The 22,849-nt window shown below is 37.2% G+C and overlaps 1 protein-coding gene across 1 annotated transcript in view; it reads left to right on the top strand.

Annotated features, from left to right (window-relative positions):
* Window positions 1–22,039, top strand: part of CACUL1 (CDK2 associated cullin domain 1) — a 49,872-nt gene extending 27,833 nt beyond the window's left edge. The window contains exons 5-9 of the mRNA XM_026851456.1: window positions 80–182; window positions 13,264–13,353; window positions 14,468–14,606; window positions 17,861–17,904; window positions 19,044–22,039. Coding sequence (XP_026707257.1) covers window positions 80–182; window positions 13,264–13,353; window positions 14,468–14,606; window positions 17,861–17,904; window positions 19,044–19,084 — 417 coding nt within the window. The 3' untranslated portion in view covers window positions 19,085–22,039. The remainder of the gene's footprint in view (window positions 1–79; window positions 183–13,263; window positions 13,354–14,467; window positions 14,607–17,860; window positions 17,905–19,043) is intronic.
* Window positions 22,040–22,849: the final 810 nt, after the last annotated feature.

Below are 22,849 nucleotides of genomic sequence, written 5' to 3'. Positions count from 1 at the left end.
ACTATTTTTATTCAAGGAAAAAATAAATTTATTTGCTATTATGAAAAACAAACTTGAAAACTTCTGTCTTATTTTCCAGAATAAATTTTACATAGAAACCAAGCTTAACAGAGACTTAAAAGATGACCTTATAAAGCTGTTTACGGAACATGTTGCAGAAAAGCACATTTACAACCTAATGCGTAAGTAAACCTATTGAATTTTTCTTATAATGAGAGTCTGGAAAACCTCAGTGCTTTCAGATATTGCAGAAATCCATGGCTTATAGGGAAAAAATAGCAAATGATTACCGAACTTAAATACAATTTTGTTTTTAAGGCATCCACATGAAGAAATGTGGCATACTTTAACTTCTTTCAAAAATATGACTTTGTATGGAGTCATGGTTTTCTTGAGTATCTGTTTTTCCCTTATGACTTGTGATTGTCACATAACAAATGTTTTATCGTACTGTTGATTATGCTGTTACTCTTCAAATTCTTCATCAAAATATTGACAAGTGTCATTAAGAATGTGGTGTGGTCAAAGAATTGTGATACCATTGGAGTTGGTCATGATGTACTCGAGTACTCCCTGCTAGTCAGTGAACTGCATAACGATGACAGCAGTTTCTCTGTTAAGCTAATGGGTTAATGCAAATAGAATATTCTTTAAGTGATATGCTTCCTGCTTAGTGCTCCTGTGGGTAACTCCTGTGGTGAGCCACTGTTTGCCTGCAGCCTGCCACCATCATCATCAGTGTGTGTTTGTGTGAGGGACCATCCTGCTGGGATAAGGAGGAGAGATAAGGCAGAGATAATCAGACTTGGAGTTCAAACTGGAAAAGTTTGCAGCATGGTGAGCAGTTGACCAACATGCTGGGAGAATTGCAACTGTAAGTGCTTTGCACAACTGGATAGTTCCTGTGCCCCATGTTACGTTCATTATCTAGCCTGGTGTACTCCTTTCTGTGACCCAGCCCTACTGCAGTTGTCTGTTTTCATCCAGCTGCTCCCCTCCTCTTTTCTCTGAAGCAGTTAGTATGCTAAATGGATGATTGAGTTGAGTGTGTTTCTCTTTTTGCCTTTAGTTGGGTTGTAATTGCCCTTCTCTCTCCAGCAAAGGGCTGGGGGAAAGGAGCTTTGTTATCTTTTTTTAGTGCCACTGTGAGTTGGCATCCTGGGAGAAGGGTGGCTGAACAAGGTGATTACTCTGAAGGTCAGGGAGCCTGGTATTTGAATGACAGGAGATCATCAGCTCTGCCATCCTGTTCTTGCCATCGGGAAGAAGTCTCCCTAAGAGCTTTTAGCCATGTAGCAGTTCAGATCACTTTGGAAACAGCACAAGGAGGAATGCCAACCCATGGACCTAATGTTTGTTTTGTGCCAAAGAAATTTAATGGTATCATGAAACCTGGTAAGGTGATTGCTGCAAGGGGATCATGAAGAATTCAGCTGATATTGCCTTAAAATTAAATATATTTAGTTAAATACATTTAATTTTAAGTGTATGTGTTTTTCAGGCAATGAAAACATTAATGTGATTTTTTTTTTTTTTCTTCAATGACAAAGCAAAGGTAACACCAGTCAAATCTTTAGAACATAAGTAATGCAGAAGTGTGGTGCTATGTAACTTGTTTTATGCGGATTATATGAGAATGAGATAGAAATTGCAGATGAACTATTGAAAGGAAAAGACCTGTGTTTGTGTGTATGTAAATCTGAAATACTCCTCCCCAGCTCTGTGTTAGTTGCAAAAGTAAAATTAAAAGAAAACACTGAAAGATAAAAATCAGTGGTCGCCAACTGTGGTGCTGTATATGGGGCTGTTGTTTAATGAGCAACTTCCTTGTATTTCATTTCAGTCTCACTGTCAGTTTATTAAAACTAAGTTCCTTAGTTTTAATCTTACTCCTGAGTAAGATAATGCATACTGACATGTATAAACTCCTAACTGTGGTCTGACTTGGTTAAATCTTGGATAATAGGCTCTTTAAATTCAGTTAAAGTATGCCTAAGTAAGGTTCTAAACTTACTTCTCAGGAATCTGTTAGCAATTGAAGACACATAGCACACGATACAGTACTGTAAAGGTGCTGAAAAAGCTTTAGCATTGTATCATTTTTTGCCAGTCTCAGCTGTTCTTTCTAGCTTCCTGGAATTCTGACTAACATTTTAAGAAAATTACCTTTTTGTAAGTGTAAGGGCTCTATGAAAATAGGGTGTAAGTTAGTGTTTGTTAATTACTTCCTGATGTCATTGTCAGTGTGTGGTACTGTTTCCTGATACTTGATACAGATTTGGTCCAATAGAAAAGTGTTTTTATATTATGAGGAGGAAGAAAAATAAGGTTTTGCGTGCTTAGGAAATTAGTCAATGAAATTGTGGTCTACATAGAGAAATGGGATCCTAGGGCTTTTTTTTTTTTTTTTTTAAGAGATGCTGCAGCTGCCACTTCAGTGAGAAGAAGCATGCCTTCCCTCTATTTTAAAAAACAGACAAAAAAATTGGCTTAATGAAGTTGTGATCTAGTCTTGGAGGACAAGAATAACATCTGCTCTTGCTCTTGAAATTTGTTGCTATGTTTTTTGTACAAAGGGGTTTTTGTTTGTGGTATCTTGTCATTCTATCAGAGCCTGGAAGCTGGCATTTCTATTTGAAGTTGTGTTCAGGAAGGACTGTAAGTACATTTCAGGTTCATTTGATCTAAGAAGCAGCTCCTGCTCCACTTCAAAAGATAGGGGGGGTTGGAAAAAAAAAGTGAAGTGCAGCACAGATCACTTCCTTGGTGTCTGAACTTGCTCAAGCTCCCACTGATTGAGTCGGCCCTTGTCCCTGTGCTCTGTGGTTGAAGGCAGGGAGATGCAAAATGAGCTGCTGGTACAGTGGTCTCTGTGGTGGGAGCACAAGTCTGAGCACTTTAGTTGCAGAAAATAGAGTGATTAAGATGTGAATTCATTATTTACAGAAGAAATATTGCCTAAATGAACTTTACTTGGACAAATTTTGCTGCACAAACACAGATATAGTTCCATTATTTTTTGATAAGAGGATTTTTTTTTTTAAAAAAAACCCTGTACTATCTCGACCACTTCTGAGCAGTTAAATTTTAAATCTTTTTACGTTAAAAGTTATATACACAGTTATATACACTGTATAATACACAGATCCATGAACACGGTTGTGTTTGTGAAACACTTTCACACTGGCATGTTTAAAGTCAATGCTCTTCACATCTTTATAAAGGTAATGCTCTTCAAATTACAGTGGATACATTTGAACAAAGTTAATAAAACCTGATTATTGTCCTTACAAAGCCAAAGGTGGCTCTTGATGATAAGACTCCTGTATTCAGCAGCTTGGGAGGTGTTGATATGTGCAGAAATACTTAACTAAATGTAACAAGCAGAGATACAGCATCTTATTTACAAGAAGTTTTGGAAATAGCGGGGAGGGGAAGATGCAGATAATACTCTGTTGTAAGTAGGAAGGATGGTAGAGAATGTTGTCTTTGTTCCTGCTGGAGTCCTACAGGAGATGACTTTAAGCAGTAAAATTCAGAAATATGTACTTTCTCTCCTTACACAGCCACTGTTCCTTCTTGTAGGTCTGGGTTTCCTGCACTGTAATCTCAGTGCCCTGGAAACATCCAGCCTGTTTGTTCTTGTGTCTAGAAGAATAGCAGTGATTGCAAATCTTAACTCTCTTCAGTGCTGAAAATGAATAACAGCTCCTGAAACTTTCTGGTTCTTGCAGCAGGTAAAATTCAATGCCAGAGAGTATTTGCAAGTAACTGGTACTCTTTTCAGATACTGGCAGTTTAGTGCCTAAAAAAAGCTTGCTTTTCAATCTAACAAAAGAGAAAGACTATTAACAGGATACTGTTGTTTCTGCTTGGTGGATAATCACTTGGTTTCCAATTACAAGAGTTTGCAATTACCTGTTCTCTTTTTAGAAACTAAAGAAGGAAGGTGAGCGCTGGGCTAGTGTCCTGCTCTGGGAGGGTTGATGAGGTTCTCAGCACTCCAGTATAGAGGAGAAAAAGGTGGAAGCAGTTTTAGAAGGCAATGGGAAGAGAATTCTCCTTATTCTTTGCATACAGTGGTGTTTGTGGGGGAAATAGAATGACTGTAGAAAGTGTGGGATTATGTCACTTCCAAGTAGGTGATAGCCTTAGCATCTCGCTGTAGTACTTCAGCGGTTTATATCTGTGTGTGTATGAGCTGTTTTTTTCTTTCCGTGTTAGTATTTTGAGGTCAGGAAGTGGTTTCTACTCTTGTAGGAGCAATGTGCTGGTAGGTATCATTCAGTGCAGGCTGGTTCCTCCCAAAGGAGCATCAGCCTGTACTACTGGGAGGAAGTTACTCAACTAGAAAGTCAAATGAACTCGATCAGAGGGGAAAACTGCTTTCTTTAATAGAAATTCTTCTGATTTTGTTCCTGTTGACTAGGCTAAGCAGAGAATGTTTGTGTGTTCTTATCTTTGATCTATTGTGTCAAGAATAGATCATAAAAACAGGTGCTTTTTATCCAGAGGAAAGGAAACTTCTTGGGCCATGGTGAAGATGCTACAGGATAAATAGTGCCCAAGATTTCATGGGTCTTAAAATTGTTACCAGGACCCAAGGTGATGCCCTGGCCTATGAAAGAGGCAATTCCCTGAAATTTACTGTTTCCAAACTAGAGCATGGGCTTGAAAACATGTGAAATATAGGTAAAATGATGATTAATGCAGTAGATCTCAGCTTTTGGCTGTCTCACATTCTTGTTCATGATAATATCAAGAATTAGCTACTGAAACCTGAGCGTACTGAGCCGTTATCTGTATGTAGGTTCTAATAGCTTGTAGGCAATGGTTGAATGTTGATCTCCAGGTCAGTGCTTGTGTGTGCTCAGAGCTAAAACCCAGTGCAAAAACATATCATGTGTAAAACTAGTAGCTTTTCTCATGGATTTCCAAGCAAAAATTCTTTGTAAAAAGTCTGGAGGAGGGAGACGATCACAGCCTATTTCATTATGTTTGCAGTTTCTAATTAGTTACTGGGAAAAACTTTTCTCTGAAGATTCTTATATATGACAGCTTTGTTTCTTCCCAGTTATGTCACTTGGATTCAGTGGTAAATAGATCTTGCTGCTATATTTTCTTTATTTTTTTGCTGGAGGTCTATTATAGTTCAGTGAAAGGGCTGTTTATATTGGAAAAGGTTTTTCCTTCATAAAGACATCATGAAAGCTATTTCCAGTGCATTGATGCTTTCTGAAAAGTACCAGGAAAGTTAACTTGAAAGTTGGAAAAGGTTGCTTTCTGATAATGAAGTTCTGCATCTGTGGTTTTTTTTTGGTTGTAGCAGGTACAAATTTAATGTAAAATTACAGAGAATGAATCAAGGTAGAACTGTTAGAGGTTGATAGATGTAGCAGGGAGGATGTTTCCTGTGCAGAGGTTTTTCCTGTTGTTTGTCCTGTGGGTAAGCAGGAGAGTGTGTGTTGCTCCATGGCCACCCAGGCCTACATACTTAGCAGATGTGTTTTGCTGTGTTTATCTCCAGAAGCCTGTTGATCTCAGTGAAGCAAGGAACCCTCATCTCTTTGGCTATGTACTGCTATGACATAATGCCTTTCATTAATAAATTTCATATCTAGCATGCGTTTGTGAATACCCCAGGGGAGGAGGAGCAGTGCAAAAGGCTGAGAGAAGGACTGTGATTGATGCCAGGTTCATAGCCTGATTGTACAGCTACGACAGAGAACACAGAGTTTATTTTGATTTGTTGGGTTTTTTATTTACTCCCTGTGTCTCACTCTTTGGCACAGATAGGTAAGAAGATGATGTATTGCACTGACTTTTTCCCTGCTCTGGTTGGCAATTTTTGCACCCCCTCCATTTTGACATCTGTCTCAAATGCATATGAGAAGTAAGCTGTCATTGCCTTGACCCACAAACTTCAGAGAAAATCCTCTGAAAAGAGGGGAAAACACTCCTGTTATTTTTCAGCTTCTTACAGAAAGCATTGCCCTCACCCTTTTTGTATGCTGCCCTTTTGAATTTACATTCAAGAAGTTGTTCTTCTTTGGGCTTCTCATTTCTATGTCAGGTCTAATCCTTATGTTTCATAAGGAAATAGGAATTAGTTTCGTAAATGAACTTTGTTCTTGAATGGCTGTACTGAGTTAGACCAAAAGTCAGTGTAGCCCAGGTCTTGGCAAAAATGCACAGAGTAGTATTACAGGTTTGGTGCAGCAGAAGGTTGATGACCATGGCTTTGTATCTTGAAAGGTACGTGCTCCGTAGGAAGAGCTGAAGGTTTCCTTGCGTGGTTTAGGCTATGTCTGCATTAATAAGTGGTGTGGTGTAAAGGGAGCTGGTCTACAGAGTATGGAAGATGTACATGTTGGTGTTGAGGACCTAGTGTTCATCTTTTATATGTGTTTTGGAGAGTTTTATTTCACGCTTGCTAATGTCTGGTCCTGTGGACAGAATGCCAGTTAGAGTTGGAGCACATCTGGTTTAATCTTTCCCAAAAGGAATCAAGGTAATACGCTCCAAGGCAGCTCTGTCATATGTACCAAGGAGCTGTAAATAGGGATTATCAGTGAATTTCCTTCAAAAGCACGTTTCTAATCTGAGCTAAAGTATTAATATATAATCTGGCCGTAGGCATTTGAAATCACTATTCTTTTTTCTTTGAGACACAGAGTGACTACTGGGATGACAGAAGCGATATGTTGTTAAAAAAAAAAAAAAAGTCTCTTTGATTGCTGAGGCTCTTTCCTTCTGCAGTATATAGGATGTTGCTCGGCCCCTAGATGCTGCTTCACTCACTGTTTTCCTTAAAGTATGCAAAATCAGTATGACAAAAAGCCTGCACAACTTTACTCTGCCACCTTCATAAAGCTATGATTCCTGCTTTTTAAGTTTAAGAATGGTGCAGAAAAATAAAATGGCATATTTCTTATTTAAAAAAAAAAAATTACTTGCCTGTGGAGTGACTTGCTCTCTGTCTTTAGAATTAGCCTGTGTGTCTGGATAGGTAAAATGAAATGAGAAGATTCCTTCCTGAGGGGCTTAAAAATGAAGCAAGGTAGCAGAGGGCTAGGAGAAAATATTGATTCATTCTGGTGTATTTGTACCAGACTAAAATGGAGGGATTTCTGTTAGAATTCCTCTACAACAAAAAGCTACTTTACTCTTTTCCCAGCTATAAAGCTGTTGAAATACCAGCTTTGGATAGCAAATGTTTTTGGAGGCAAGAGGGTTCTATAGCAATAAGGGTCTTTTTTTTGAGATGTAGGGAAGGAATGCATTTATTTCAAGTTCTTCATTAAAAGTAATTTTTAAATATTTTTTGTGCCTCTATAAGATTGTGAATTTGTTCAGTGTTGAATTTCTGGCTTACTCTACATAGGCAAATAGTTTAGTTCAAATCCTCATTCTAGTGGGGATTCAAATCTCCAGTTCAAATTCCCGTTCTAACCTCAAAACAGCATTTTCATTCCTTTTCTTCCTTTCTGTTTTCATTCCAAGTATTGGTAGACAGAGATAACTGATAGTGCATGTCAAGTCCAGTATGTTCCATTTCTTTCCAGTGAGTGGGGACTGTGTTGGGATGCTGCTATTGCAGGATAATCAGCCGTTCCTGCTTCAAAACACTGAATTGGCACATTAATATCAGTCTATTTGTAGACCTCAGCAGGTACCCCTACCCTCTCGAGGGCTGTATAGGATATCTTTTGTAGCTATTAATCTTTCTGACACCCTCCGTGCTCTGCAGATATGATGGAATAATTAAGAATGACACCCTCGCCGGTTTAAGGGTGGTATCACTAATAATGAAGTTGTAGCTGTGATTTGACAAGGCTGAATGTATTGTAACCATGTTGGAAACAGTACTTTTACCAAGCATTTTAGAATACGCTTATATTCTGTAACATTTAATCTCTACATAAATTTTGTCACTGAACTAAACTCTTCATCAAAGAACTAAGTTATTTTAAAATGTCGTAGCAGTACTTATTTTTCTTGTTTCATGTTAAGTTGCAGCACCTCAAAGTAAGGGAATTTTTAAATTTGAAAAGAGTCTCAAATTATGACTGTCAAGTTTAATTGGCTTCTTAATAAAGAAATAGGAATAATGTTCCCATTTCAATAAACCTTTATGAAATTGTAAACATGAAAATATCACCTTATTTTCCAGTTATAGAAATCCCAAGGTGTCTATATTTCTAGCTTTGGGTTTTATATTTATTTGTTCTTGTTACACTGAATAATTTCCATGTAATTAAGACTTGGAATTTTTATTTTAATAAAGCTTTTGGAATATTTCAAAAGCAATCTGTGGCTTCATTAAATGCCTGTTGGCAAATGCTTAGTAATAAATACAACTTTTAATGGCTTTTTATAACCTACATTTTAATTCATTACAAACTTTTGAAGAATTTAACTTGCTAAGAATTTCTTTTTAGTTCTGTTTAAAGGAAAATAAAAATGTAGACTCATGAGGAGTTTGATGTAAGTGCAAATTGAGGGTTAAGTGAGAGGGAAGGTCAGCTTTCATGTAGAAGGCTTCTGAAATTCTAGATTGATAGTTAATGTACAAATTGTACCTGGGTTAAAGTAATGGAAAGGTAATACCTGATCAAACTTCATCGGTCAATAATAAAATGGACAGCAGGTAAAAAAACCCCAAGAAACTAAAACCTCAAAGAAAAAAAAAAACCAACACAACAAAAACCCCATGAAAAAAAACCAACCTCCCAAAAAACCTCAACCCAAGCCAATGACAGCAAAACCCTACAGCCCTATCTCAGGGATGGCAGCTCTAGTGGTTCCCCTCCTATTTAATTGCAGTTGGCACGTGGGGTTCAGTGAAGTGCTTTTGGTGGACGGGATCTGGGAGTAAAGACTGGGATGCAGGAACCCTATAGAAGGTGAACCCGATGTTATCACAGTGAAATAGAAGGGTGTATGTGGTCAGATGGACCAGATATAATTTAACTGAGAGAAAGGTAATTTATTATACTATAAATTTGACTAATTGTGATCTGATGATATTCCTGAAGGGTGGAACTGCCAGGGAAGCCTGTGCTGTTGAGGTTTGTTCTGGCTGAGCACTGCTGATGGCTCTGTTGTTACTGCTGTGCATCCCGGTATTTCCCTCGGTTGTGTAAGGGCTCAAGCTCTGTGGAGATATCAAAGTTGTTGTTCTGCAAAATAATTATTGCACATATATTGGAATTAAGTACTAAAGGGCACAGTTTGTACAATGGGATAAAGATCTCCAGAATACATTTATTTTACTTTGTAGCTTTGTTAAGCAATCAGACTGGAGAGCAGCAGCTGATTAGTATCTTACTTGTGGAAGCTGTTGGAATTGCTTTTAATGGGAATACACTTTATAATTTTAAGTGCATTGTTGAATTGTTACAACTTTGAATAATTCTGCCTAAGCCATACTTATGTATGATTTGTTAAAATATCTTACTTTGAAGTTGTTAGATTATGGAAGAAAAAAATTTTGTGTGTTAACATGCAAAAGTTTCACTGTTCTGACAGAAAAATTGCATCTTTGCCAAACAAAGTAAATTTATTTTGAAAGGAATGTTGAAGAACAGAAATCCTTTTAAATTTTTTTTTTTAGAATAGCTAATTCTTAATTTTTGCAACTGAATCTTGAGTTATGAATAAGTGAGTTTGTATTTGTAAGATATCATCTGCTACTCCTGGAATTACTGGGGTTCTGGGTCTGGCCTCAGGTATCCCCCTGGAATTGGGAAGTAGTTTAAACCTTCATTGAGAGACAAGCTTCTTCAGTGTTACTGTGCAGTGATGGAGTAACTCAGTTACTGCAGGGTAGCTGGAGTGCTGCTGCTTTATACCTCCCTCACTCAACATCCGCCACTCCTCAAAAAAGTCCTGAGGCCATTCTGGATATTGTGTCTTACCTGGGTTCAACAATATTTGAAAGCATCTTGTATCTTTCTGCAATTAAAGCATTTCATCAGGGGAATCCACACTTCTCTTTGATTCTGCCACGAGTGATTTTCAAGACTATTTGCAGGTTAATTAACTTCTTTGCATATTGGTTACTTAGTCCGTCAAATGCAATAATAGTTCATAAACACTGTGGAGGTGGTCAGATAGTATCATAGTGTCATTACCTTTGTCATTCACCTGAGGTTTAGTTTTATTCTGCCTCACCCTGCTCTGTCTTTGTAAATGCCGCAGGTGGAGCTTCTGGGAGTAGGTAGGAGTCTGTGCAACTTCTGTGTTGTAGAGTCTCATTAATTATTCTAATAAAGCAAGAGCCAAAGCCTTAATATTCAGAGGTCTTTTTGTAAGATTGTAAAATAACAGTTAACTTCAGTGTTTCTGGCATAGCTGTTTCTATTCCTTAAGTAACCCTTTCGAAAGTAATACAGGATTGAATGTTTAAGTAGGTTTCATTGCAAAGCAGGAGATGAATTTATGTGTGAAGAAGTTTTACATGTTTTATCTATTTACTTCTGTCTATAAACCTGCAATGAGGTTTTTTGGATCTATTCAAAGAAAGGAGTCTTGTTCATTCTTATGGAAATCATTCTGAAAATACATATCCTAAAGCAATGCTATTCATTGTTCAGGTAATGATAGCTAGCTTTTGGAGAAGTTGTAGACTGGATTAGTTTATACTCTGTGGTTTTAATGAATACTATATTCTTTTAGTTTTCTTTATTGAGAAATGGGAAATATATGCCATAAGTTATACTGTTGTTAAATATAATACCATCATGTTTGTGTTTACTGACTGTAAGTCAGGAGCTAGTGATTTAAATTTGCATTGTAGCATGCGGTGGAAGCAGTTGCAGAAACAAATATGAGAAATATTAATTTCTGAAGCTGTAATATAGTGCTGAAGATATTTTTGTAGGCTTGATCTCCAGGTGAATTCTTCCACTGATTTTATTCATGAAATCCTTTTCTAATGCCAGGTGATGTAGTCAGTAATCTAGAACAGAAGCAAGTGGCTGCTCATTTTACTTGCAAATACATCTGTTCACATTACCTTAAAGGATCATAATTGAAATGAGCTTCATGGGTGAATATTACCTTGAAAAAGTGACAATATTGCATGTTTGTAATGGTGTACGATATCAAGATGTGGATTATCTTCTGAAACTATTGCTTACACAAATAATTCTGTTGGTCAGCACCTTGAACATCTTAAGGGACCACTTGTGCGAGTGCTGTGGGGGTTTCGTTAGATGGAAGGAAAGGAGAAGGGACGAGCATCTTGTACTCCAGTACCACAGGCTGAGAGGAATGAGAGGGCTGCCAGTCTGGTGTGCTCATCACCTCTTGTCTTTGATCCTTATATACCATAAAATACATTTTTTCTTTGTCTCTGCCATCTATTTGTTCTGTGTTATTTAGGAAAAAAAAATACAATTGAAAGATGACAGTACATACGACACTGTGCTCAGGGTATAGGCACTGTACTTCAGATTTCATCTGTAGGTGAAAGAAGTGTGACCTGCAATTTTCCATTACTCAGAGATAACCAAATAGTCAGATGCCCTCTAGTTAGTTATGTAGTTGTGGGCAGCTTCCGTTAATGCTTGGGTTTGTCCCCAGAGAAATTCTTAATAGCTTCTTTCTTTTCTATTATATGCCCTGTACATACACAATTATATAAGTAGCTTCTGAAATATTTTTAAATTGCTTTTGCTGGTTAACTTGGATACTACTGGAGAGCACAGTCTTCACTGTATCAGGAATAAAACCAAGAAACTGCCAATTGAATTACTTAAAGTGTTCAAGTGGATTTTAACTCTAGACTTCATGGATTGTCAATATTAATTTTTAGGCTTGTCCTGTTTTAAATAATTTGATATACATAGCTTTGGAACATAATTTGATATCTATACACGAAGAACAAATCTAGAATTCTCTGTTCACTTTACAAATCTATTGCTGAATCTTATGCTGAAGTATCTAGAGTCTAATCAAATATATGTATATGCACACACATTGTATGGATTGTGCATTACTGTCTGCGTATCTTCATTAAAAAGCATTATTCCTTTTCTAAGTTTATGATTTGCAACTTTTGAGTAGCTGCCAAGAGGCTGTTTTAAAAATCTTTAGGAAACAAGCTGTAAATACGTCATTACAAAACAAATCACAGGCTCTCACCCTCTCAAGGCTTCAGCTGAAAGGAGCATGCACTTTTAAGATGGTTCTTTGTAGAAGAAATTCATGTATAAGAGTTCAATATAACCACTTTGATTACCTGGAGGTTAGGAAAAAAATACTTTTAATCTACCTATTGCATGAGCCCCTTAAACAGTTTCACTGAGAGAAGAACATGCTACTGAAGATTTTTCTTTTTATAGTAAGTGCTACAGTGGCAGATGCTGAAGACAGAAATGGAGAAACTTTGAGGTTTAAAAAACAGAGTCTCTACAATGTAAGCAAAAAAATACTCCTTTTAGGCAGAATTGTAAGAATAATTTCTCTCTGTAGTGGGTACAGAAAGGTGTATATACTGCTCAACTCCTTTGTAGAATATAAACTAAAAGGCAGAAGTTGGTTTAAACCTTATTGATTTTTAAAATATTTTTTTTTCTTGTAAATCAGATGGATGTACAAACCTCAGATAAATACAAGGCAGGCTAAAGGCCTGGCTATTGTAACATAAGCAGTAAATCTGCTATTGCCATTTTTTTTCTATGAGAGGAAGATGCAATTATTCAGTGCTTGCTACAGGAAAGACTAAAAATGAAATAGAAATGTTCACTTGTGTTTAAGAGAACAAACAACTCCTCTTACTTGATTTTTACTACTTTTTACACTACTTGAACTTCATTCATAGATATTTTCTTTTTCAATCCAACCTTCTCTTTGTGAACAAGATGCTAAATACTGTGAAGTGAGGATTTGTGGATCTCCAGGTGTTTAGCAGGCTCAATATGACAGTGTTTCTAAAAATAAATTGTTTACTTCAGTTCTGCATCTGAATACTTAGAGCCATCACTTGCTTGCTTTTTCCTCAGAACTCCAGCTGCCTGTCTGAAAATGGATGAAAAATAAGTTATTTCACATTTTCGTCATACGTTATTCTATTTAAAGGTGATGTTTTATTACTCTTGAGCATTGTTGCCAATCAGATGCCTGGCTGTTTCCTTTGTGAGCATGTCAAAAAACAAAAAAAGCACAACTACTTTATTTCTTTGATACAAAAATGCATGTGTAAGAGCCTATATTTCTTGATTAGAAAAATGTCTAATTCTCTTAATTATATTTCAGCTTTACTTTTGGAAGCTCAGTCAACGCCGTTTCAAATAACTCCTTCAACCATGGCAAATATTGTGAAAGGCCTGTATACACTACGACCAGGTAAAAAAGAAGAATGTTTCTAGGAGTCTCTCATACTGTGGTTGTGATTTGTTTTCCTAAATACGTATGCGGCAAGGGTTGAGTCACCATCCCTGGAGGTAGACGTGTAGATGTGGTGCTTAGGGACATGGTTCAGTGGTGGACTTGGCAGTGTTAGGTTTACAGTTGGACTTGATGGTCTTTTACAACCTGAATGATTCTGTGATGAGGGAGGTTACTGCACTGGTTTTTGATTAAACCACCTGTGCACTAGTAATGATTATTTAGTGATTTTGCTGATTAAAGACAAGACTGTTGAAGCTTGGCATGGACCAACTAATCATATATGGGAATTGGATAAAACCTCATGATGTGCCTTAGTGAATATATTTAAAAGCACCCTTTTTTTCCAAGTAAAGATTAAGTTTAAGGCAACTGCTACAACCTCTGGAAAATCTGGCTTCAGAAATACTTGAGGAGTATTTATTTTCTTAGAACTTCTTACACAGTTGCTAGAAACCCAATTTTCATCTTTTGCTCAGTGTTCTGTGTTTCTTATCATCAGCCTTGAAGCAGCTTTCTTGCTTCTGTAAGTCAGTGTTTAGTGTAGTGGCATTAAAGCACATTTCTAACTTGAGGCTGAGCTAATACAGGTTAAAATTATATACTGAACGTTAAAAAGTGTTCATCTAAGCTTTGGAAGATCAGTGAGAGAATTGCATTAATTCATTTGAAATGGGGGGATGGAGAAGCAGGCGTGTATGGTGATATTACTGTGCTTTCTAGAAGTAAGGCTTAGGGAAGAGAAGTGTAAACTTTTATGAATATGATTCCCAGAGTAAAATGTTACAAATGATGAGGTTGACGACCAAAAAAAAAGTAATTCCTTTATCTACATGTAAATATCTGAATTTAAGTCTGATTATTTGCTCTGCTTTAAGGCTTGGTTTCTCTGTGTTTTGGGGAATAGTTTTTGGATTTTGGGGGTGGTTTTTGTGTTGTCTTGATTTTTTTGTGGGTTTTTTTGTTTGGTTTTTTTTTTTTTAATTCAAGATCCTAAATTGTATTTAAAATAGAGCAGAGTTACATTTGTCAAAGAGTACGTATTTTGTTGTTGCTTTCCCTCTTTCTACAGAATGGGTACAGATGGCACCAGCTTTATTTTCTAAATTCATCCCAAATATTCTACCCCCTGCTGTGGAATCTGAGCTTCAGGAATATGCTGCTCAAGACCAGAAACTTCAAAGAGAGCTTATGCAGAATGGATTTACTAGGTAATAATTATTAGTCTTCAGTAGCCATTGTGCTGAACAGTGCTGAAATGGTAGAAATGGATACACCTAAAAATGTTGAAGAAATAATTTAAGAGTTAATGAAGAACATTCACAACTCAGTATCTGAACTACAGCCTTATTTTCCACATGTTTTGAGCACTACCAAAAGTAGATGATTAGAAGTCTTGAAATGTTTTCATGAAACAGATTGCTTACAGTTCATGCCTCCCCGTGTTTTGATTATGCTTCTGGTACATGATCATGCTTTTGTTCAGCCTTTATCTTGGCTGTTTATTTTCTCTAAGATGACTTTCTTCATAATGCTTCTGAAAATGCCAGTTGATGACTTGTCCTTATTCCACTTTTAGAGCTATTAAATAGTCAAGGTATTAATTTTAAACGGGCATTTCTTTTTTTTCAGAGTATTGAATTGAGGGGGAAAAAAAGAATAAACTGTAAAAGACAGTGGAAAATTTTCATAACCTATATTGTTCACTCTGGGCTGTGCCTGTTTGCTCTCTGCTCTTCTATTTAACTGCCTAGGCAGATAGCTTTCATCCCAACAGTTACCACTTTTGCATTACTCTGACAATCCACGATCAGGCTGGGGAAGCTGTTGTGCTCTGTTCCCAAGAGGATTTTTTCTGCATGAAATGGATACATCTTCATCTTTCCTGTTACCTGTGCAAATGCTGAGAAATCTGGTCCTGTAGTTTGAACACCCACTGGATGTGGGAATGGTTAGTGTTAGATGTTACTCCTTGATCTCAGACTCTTCTGTTGTTTTCCTCGAAGGTAATCTCTTCAAATCTTGGTAAATTATTGAGCTTCAGAACTCTGATACTGACCCAAATGCAAATGGTATTGTAGACTCACTCCTTGTAAGGCTTTCTGAGGAAACTTTTTGAGTTAAGACACTAAAAACAAAGCCATGAGGCTGAGAAAAGCAGTGCATTTGGACCAAGAAATAGCATTTTAAGACTGAGTAGGCATATAATGCTGAGAAAAAAATGTAATGCACAGAATAAAACAAAAAAAAGAAACACTAGTTTTGTCTCACTTTCAATCTTACTGATTCCAAATGTGGCTTATAATGGTTCTGCTCACAACTACATTTCACCTGTTTCATGCTTCATAGAGAATTAAAAATGAACTTTCAAGTAGTAACAGTTCATATCCACAGAAGCAATGGGTTTCAGAAACATTTTTCCCGTAGGTATCTGAAAATAAGACAGGCTTGTCAGCTTGGCTGTGAAGTTCTTTGGCTGGTGCTGAGGAGGATAATGTATAAAAGGCTAGGAAGGGTAGTAGGAAGATTCCTGACCATTGCAAAGCCTAGATGCCTCTGTGGTGCTCTTTTGTCAGTCTTGGTGGGATCCTCACAATATGTTTTAACAACTGTTTTATGCAGAAAAGTAATTCCATGGCACTATCACTAATGCAAATCCATAGGAAGCTCTTTCTGTCCTGTGTAGTAGGTGGGAACAAAGAAGAGATAAGGGTTTGAGGATAGTCGTAGTAAAGCTTTCTGTGTCACTTTTTTGTTTGCAGAGTCTAATCTCTAAAAGTTCCTCTTCCTTTTGGCTTTCTGCAATATGGGATCTTCTGGGACTTGGACATATGAAGAGGTTTGATACGCCTTGTAGGTCTAGAAAATAGGCCCACCGTAGCCTATGCTTTTGTGCAACTGCCATTTCTGTGTAGCTTGCTTTCAATTTATTAAATAAAAATGCAGAATAAAACTTTTCAGTGGAATAACTGATTGATGGCATTTAGTCTCTGATGAAGTGTTTTGCACAATTTATTTTATGTGGTTTTACTATCAGAGTCAGTGCAGTCTGGTAAACATGGAGTTTATATAAAAGGTTAGTGTCATTAAAAGGACAGAGGTAAAAGAAAACTGAAGTACAGATAATATATTTGCTACGTGGCATTTTGCAGTGGTATTTGAAATGCATTTTTCCTTGAAATGTATTTCAAGATGTGATCTGCTTCTTCCTGTCTATGAACATAGGCTATATTTATTTATAGCTTTTCAGAATTGTTCTGAGGTTATACACATATAGATGTATATATTTATGGGTATGAAAGGGTTGCTTTTCTCTTTTACCAAGTAGTGTGCCAAGTCTGTTCTCATCTGGGTTTGTATGAAATGTCATCTGTTCTCCTCTAATTGTGCCAGAAATGGTGATGTCTTTCTTTACTGTTTCATTTTCTACAACAATAACCATGAAGAACACAGCACAGTGAGGTGTCTTCAGCAGCATTAATGGCATGTCAGGTTCTAGTTGAAATAGTCAAGCTTATCAACACTATTAAATACTATTGTTGCAAAAAGTGGGAACACAAGCCAGTTGCTTGGCGGTATTTCTCTTAATCAAGGTACACACAGCAGGTCCATCACCTTAAGAGTGGTTTCAGGGAAGAACACTTTGTATTATTAGAAAACTCCCCAATTTCTACCAACTTCCAGGAGATAAATGGGAAACTATAACCACTCTGATGCAAGTATATTGGAATCTCTTTTCCTTATATAACAGTATCAATAGTATATCTATCGTTACGAGAAACTTGAGGCAGAAGATTGTCCAGCTTTAAGAGTTTGTGTGCACAAGAATAAAAGGCAAAAAATGTTTTCCAAATAGATGGGAATTTGACTTTGGGTTTTCAGGAGCGATGTTGTCAAACGGTGTTTATATAACCTTAGTTATTTAAATATTCTGCTTGAAGAGTGAGTGCTGTCGGCTCAGACTTGCTTACAGTCTGATTGTTGGGTTTTCAGGAGCATCTTAGCTTTTTAGACTGATAGATGCAAAGCTTCTCACATAGTTCCGTAAAGTTCGGTTGAGGAGTTTGAATTAAGGACGACAGTTTTATGCATGACTTAAGATCGCACTGCATATGAGCAATTGACCTTATCTTCATTTTATAAAAAAATTATCCTATAGAATCAAACCTACTATCTTTAACGAAAGGATGAACTAATTAGACCTATAAAATACAGACTACTGTTTTAGTAAATTGAGAGTCATGTGTTATTGCTACTGTGTTTGCATTCTGTTTCTAAAGCCTGTAAAAATTGATGATTGCACTGAGGTCTTCCACTGTTGTTTTTCCTTTTTTAAAATCATAGAATACTTTGGGTTTGTAGGGACCTTTAAAGGTCATCTAGTCTTACCCCCTTGTAGTGAGCAGGGATGTCTTCAAGTCGTTCAGTTTATCGTGAAAATACCTTTCTTCCCCTTCTTTCCTAGAGGTGACCAGTCACGTAAGAGAGCCGGGGAAGAGTTAACTTACAGTAAGTATGCATCTAACCCTGCCCTCCATTGTGCTGCTGTCCCTGACGGGTGTAGTGGTGGACTTCTGGGTTCTCAGGTGTGGTGTGATTTCAGAGCCTGCACCTCCACATGTAGCTAGCTGTCTGCCAATGTAACCTTTACCATTCTAAGTAATAATACAGACTTCTTGGACCTAGAGCTTGACCTAACTGTGCTAGAGTTCCACAGCCACCTGTAAGGTAGTAAGATGATGTAGTTACTGAGGCTAGGTTATTTCCACTTAATTTAAGCGGCAGCTGAGGTCTTGAGGAAAAAGAACATAGTTGTCCTAAGCCTTTCCCTGATCAGGATACACATAACAGGCAGTGAAATGATGAGCCAGTCCGCCTCTGATGTAAATCGCCCGCTGGTCATGTGTGTTTCTGTCTGTCAGAGGGTTTGGAGGGGTTGTACTTTTCAACTTGGAACCCTCAGTTACGTGTCTGTACAGCCCCGGATCCTAATGGCAGTATTTGGCTACAAATGTTTGAGTCATGCAGCAGGGAAGTTCTCTTCCGTTTGTAGATGAATTCTCTTGCTGCACGTTTAACTGTGAGGTTCTTCACTTTGTCACTCCCTTAATTTCCCCCAGTATAGATTAAGGAGTCGGGGGAAGAGACACAGGGAGGAATGATATGTCCATTCTTGGTTCCTCTGCTCCAGACAGCCCTAATTTGGGTGCAGTCAGTCAAAGGTCTCATTTTCTATGCTGACTCATTATTTGGCCAGGAGAGAATCTAGTCCCATACATTCTAGATTAGGGTTAAGGTACAGGCTCCTCATTGTCATTAAATAGCCTTGGGGGTTGGGGAGGAGTATCTCTTCTGGTACTGTTGTTGACTTTAGTTCATTTTATTGCATTCTTTTTACCAAGTTTCCTCCTGTACTTTCAGCTGAGTATTGTTTGCTTTACTTCCTACCCTAAAATGTCATATAGTTTTATGATGAACTCTTACTACAACCTGAAATGAATGAATGGATGTCTACATGGTATATCAGTTTACACTGTTAATGTTTTGCAGGCAATGCCGGTTTTGGGGCTTTGGGGGGAAGAAGGACAAAGGACATAAGGTGAAAGTTTGATGTAAGAGAATTTATTGAATTTTTTCTATAATTTCAGATGGCTCATCAGCTTGTGCAAGCTCCAGGGGGTACAGATAGTGAATATACTGGATCAGCTTCTATTCCTAGCCAGAACAGACACTGGAGGAGCGCAGGTGGTATCCGGAGCCTCCTTTGGCAACTGCTGATACTCGAGCTCTGACATGAACTATGCCTCAAAGAAGAGTTTTGGACTTTCTTCTTTATATAATAAAATGACACTTGCTGCTACAATTGGGATGACTTTGAAAGACATGATTCCTTGGTCTAGCCTATCAACAAGTTCATGTTCTGCGATTTTTGTGAGGAATGCACATTGAAAAACAATCCTTTCAAAGTGGAAATGGGCAGCCGAAATCAGCAGCTTCCAAAAGCAATTAGAATGGAAGAATCTTTTTTGCACTCTTTTCTTAATATTAAGGACATTCTTAAAACTAGTTAACACGTCAGTGTATTAGTTTTTAAACTTCAAGGTATTTTCTGGAGCTTTTACTTAAATAATAAGAATAAATTTTCATTATTTTACAGTATTTGTTTGTTAGTTTAAAAATTGTCACCTTTTAAGAGTTGGTCCCATATAAATGTATCTTCTGTCAGGGAGTTTTAAATTCCATATTTTTCTTTTTATCTCTTTTTTTGTTACTTAGTATTTTGAAATCTGTTTTCTTATGTGTTTGTACTCTGTGCCTTCAGCTGTGCACTTTGCAACTTTATAGACCATATTTTGTTACTGCAAAATGTGTTCCTGAGGAAAAACTTGATGTGAACAAACATGCTGCAAAGTTGCACTTTTCTCTTGCATTAATGGGAGGTGAATTTAAGGAGGAAGGAAGAAAAGTTGAACCTATCACCATCACTAATAGTGACTTGGAAGTTTGTCCCCTTTTATTTTTCATATGTATTAGTGTTTAATGCTGGGACCAACTCTTGTAGAACTTTTCTCATTGACTTTTCATTGGCTTCCATAATTGCAATAGATTGAGATGTGAATTCCAGACTGAATGAAATACTAAGATATGTTTTATGCTGTGCTGTGTAGAAACATTGTGGACAAAATTCTGCAGTCCAGTAGGACTGCAAAGTGCATCTCTATCAGCACAAACCAGCTTTGCACCTGGTTGATCAGCGAACCATGGTACCTGTCCAAGATCACTTTGTGGCTCCTGTGCCATTTCTCCTTTCTGGGGATGTGCTGGGGGTGTGATAGTGGATGTAGTCAGAATCGGGGAGTTGAGGAGTGGTGTAATGCATGTGTGTGTACCCATTGGCCTCCCACTTCCAGTCTTGTATGAACTCAGCTGGAGAGCCAGTGGAGCCCAGTTCCAGGAAATCTGGAACTATGGTCTAAATCCTAATGATTGTGAATGGGTTTTAATCAGTAGTATCAATAATGCAATTCTTTTGTGAGGGAGAAACATACTTGAAAAAGCAGTTTGACTACAGGTTGGTTTTTTTCTTACTATGAATTTATTTTTTATCACCTTCAGTTATGAAGAGAAATGAGTTGGTAATACAAAATTTTTCTGAAGTGAAACAAAATTTTGTTCACTTTTGTCTTGCACAACACTTATGCCTGTTTTAAAACAAAAAAACAAAAAAAAAACCCCACACAAAAAGCCAACACAACCCCCTTTATGCTTTCATGAGTTCCTTACAAAATGCAGGAAAAAGATAAAAAATAGATGCGGCAGGGACAAAGTTTCCTTTTGGTTTGTATCCAGCCTTCATATAAATGAGTTTAATTCTATCAGTTTCACATCAGCCAATTTGACAATGCTGTTAGTTTGGAGGGTGGGGAGGAGGAAGAATGAGAAGGATGGTGCTGTGATTGACAGATTCAAATCTGATTTACCTATATATTTCTCTTATTTAATTTTCAGGAAGTTTTTCTTCTGAAATAAAAAATTATTGCTATGTAGAACAATGCCAGCAGTCTAATCTCATCCCCAGTAGTGGAAAACCAAACCATCCTTGAATAGGGATTTTTCACGTTGATAGCGTTTGTTTCAACTTTGCTACCAGCTACTCCAGTTGAAGAAGAATTAGATAAAAACAGGGGTTTTGAAAATTTTGCTGAAGTGCACAGTGGAGAAGTTAATGAAGGCTAATAGGGAACAAAACTGATATGCTGGTTTCCAGATTTTTATCAGTTTTGGCTTTAAACAAAAATAAAACCTCTGATAGTGTCCTTAGCTTTAAAAATCACTGTTTGCTGAAATGACAATATTCTTCAGTTAAGAATAGATGCATTAACCTAACTTGGTTAAAGTATGTTTACAACTTCATTACCATTCTAGTTCACATAATACAGTAATCAAGCTCTGTCATCTTCATCACGTATCAAAATTTTTTCCTGCTCTTAAAGTGGTTTTACTGGTTCAAGTTTGTAAATAACGTAGTGCTTTTGCTTCATGTTTGAGGCAAGGGTTCAATGTTCATTTTATGTCGCATTATGTTTGGGACACAAACTTCTAGAACAATAATTCCATCAAAAAGTAAAGGATTCCTGTCAGCGTGGTTCACTTCGTACGTACTGCGTAGCGCTTGGATGCTTCTCAGTCCTGTGTAGCATTCCCACTTGGCCATCATACCTGAGAAATCTGTCTTTTAAGCACTGTATTATGTTGTAAATTTGGCATTTAAATTCCTGTATGTTTTGGCATTATTAACATAATGCTGAAATATTGATTATCTGTCAAAGACGTTATCATTGTGACTGAGCATGAAACAGAATACAGCGTACTATACTAAATTATTTTGTTTCTCTGTAAACTTGCATTTTACTTACAGTAAAACTAACTCAGCCAACTTGAGCATTGGTACTGTAAAGCCACAATTACCAACAGCATGATCCTAACTGCAGTATTTAATTTAACCAAATAACTTGTGGTAAATCCATTGCATCTGTAGCTTACTCTGTTAAGATTAAGCAGTAAAGTTGGTTATACAATGGGTGTCTTCTTTATGTTGCACTGGTTCCATAGACAAACCTGCTACATTAAAATATTTTTAGATTAATTTAATTTCTTGATTTGGAAAGTTGAAATATTTAAATTCATCCTGCTGACTACTGTAATAGTAGGCAATTGTCAATATATGGTCAAGATGGTCTTTGATACAGATGATGGAGGGGGTCTGACTAGGAAAGTACTCAACTCTTCTACAGTTGGATCTCCCTGATGCCTTTCTGCAGTTGTTGAGGAAATATTTGTGGATGGATACTTTGAAGCAGAAGTTTTTGACTCCTGTTGTTAGATAGAAATATGATGATCCAGATTCATCCCTTTTTAATTTTTTCCTAATATGATTGTTTACTTTCTACAGGTTTAAAAAAACCCAACAACATAGAAACCAACCACAAAGGCCGTGTTCTGAGTGACTGAAAATGTTTCCATGTATGCTATGACAACCCCAGTGAAAGGACTATTCTGTAGAACTACGGAATAAAAACCAACTGCTTGAATTTGACTCCTGTCTTCAACACAGCTCCAGATGAGAGAAAACAAAGGTGTTTTGATGCCTTGACATGCACTAGATACACAGAGGACACTTAGTTCAGTTTGCAGTGTGCAAATTACGGTACCTTTAGGATGAAAATAGTCCTTGACCACAATGAAAAGGTCCTTCTAGGGAGGATTGGTCATTGCTTGGCTTAACCTACTTCCCTTTCTGCTCTGCTGGGACTGTGTGATGACATGGGGATAGTCACTGTGCTGATGTCACTCTAGTTAAAGCTTCCTTTTTTTGATCAATGTGTTGTATTGACTGCTCGTTTAATTCCTGAAATTGCTTTCCACAGCTGAAGGCTGCATATAAGTCTGTTAA

The sequence above is a fragment of the Athene cunicularia genome (assembly GCF_003259725.1).
Source record: "Athene cunicularia isolate RWA chromosome 6 unlocalized genomic scaffold, athCun1 chr6_part1, whole genome shotgun sequence".
Taxonomy (NCBI): Eukaryota; Metazoa; Chordata; class Aves; order Strigiformes; family Strigidae; genus Athene; species Athene cunicularia.
This window is presented reverse-complemented; position numbering and strand designations above follow the sequence as displayed.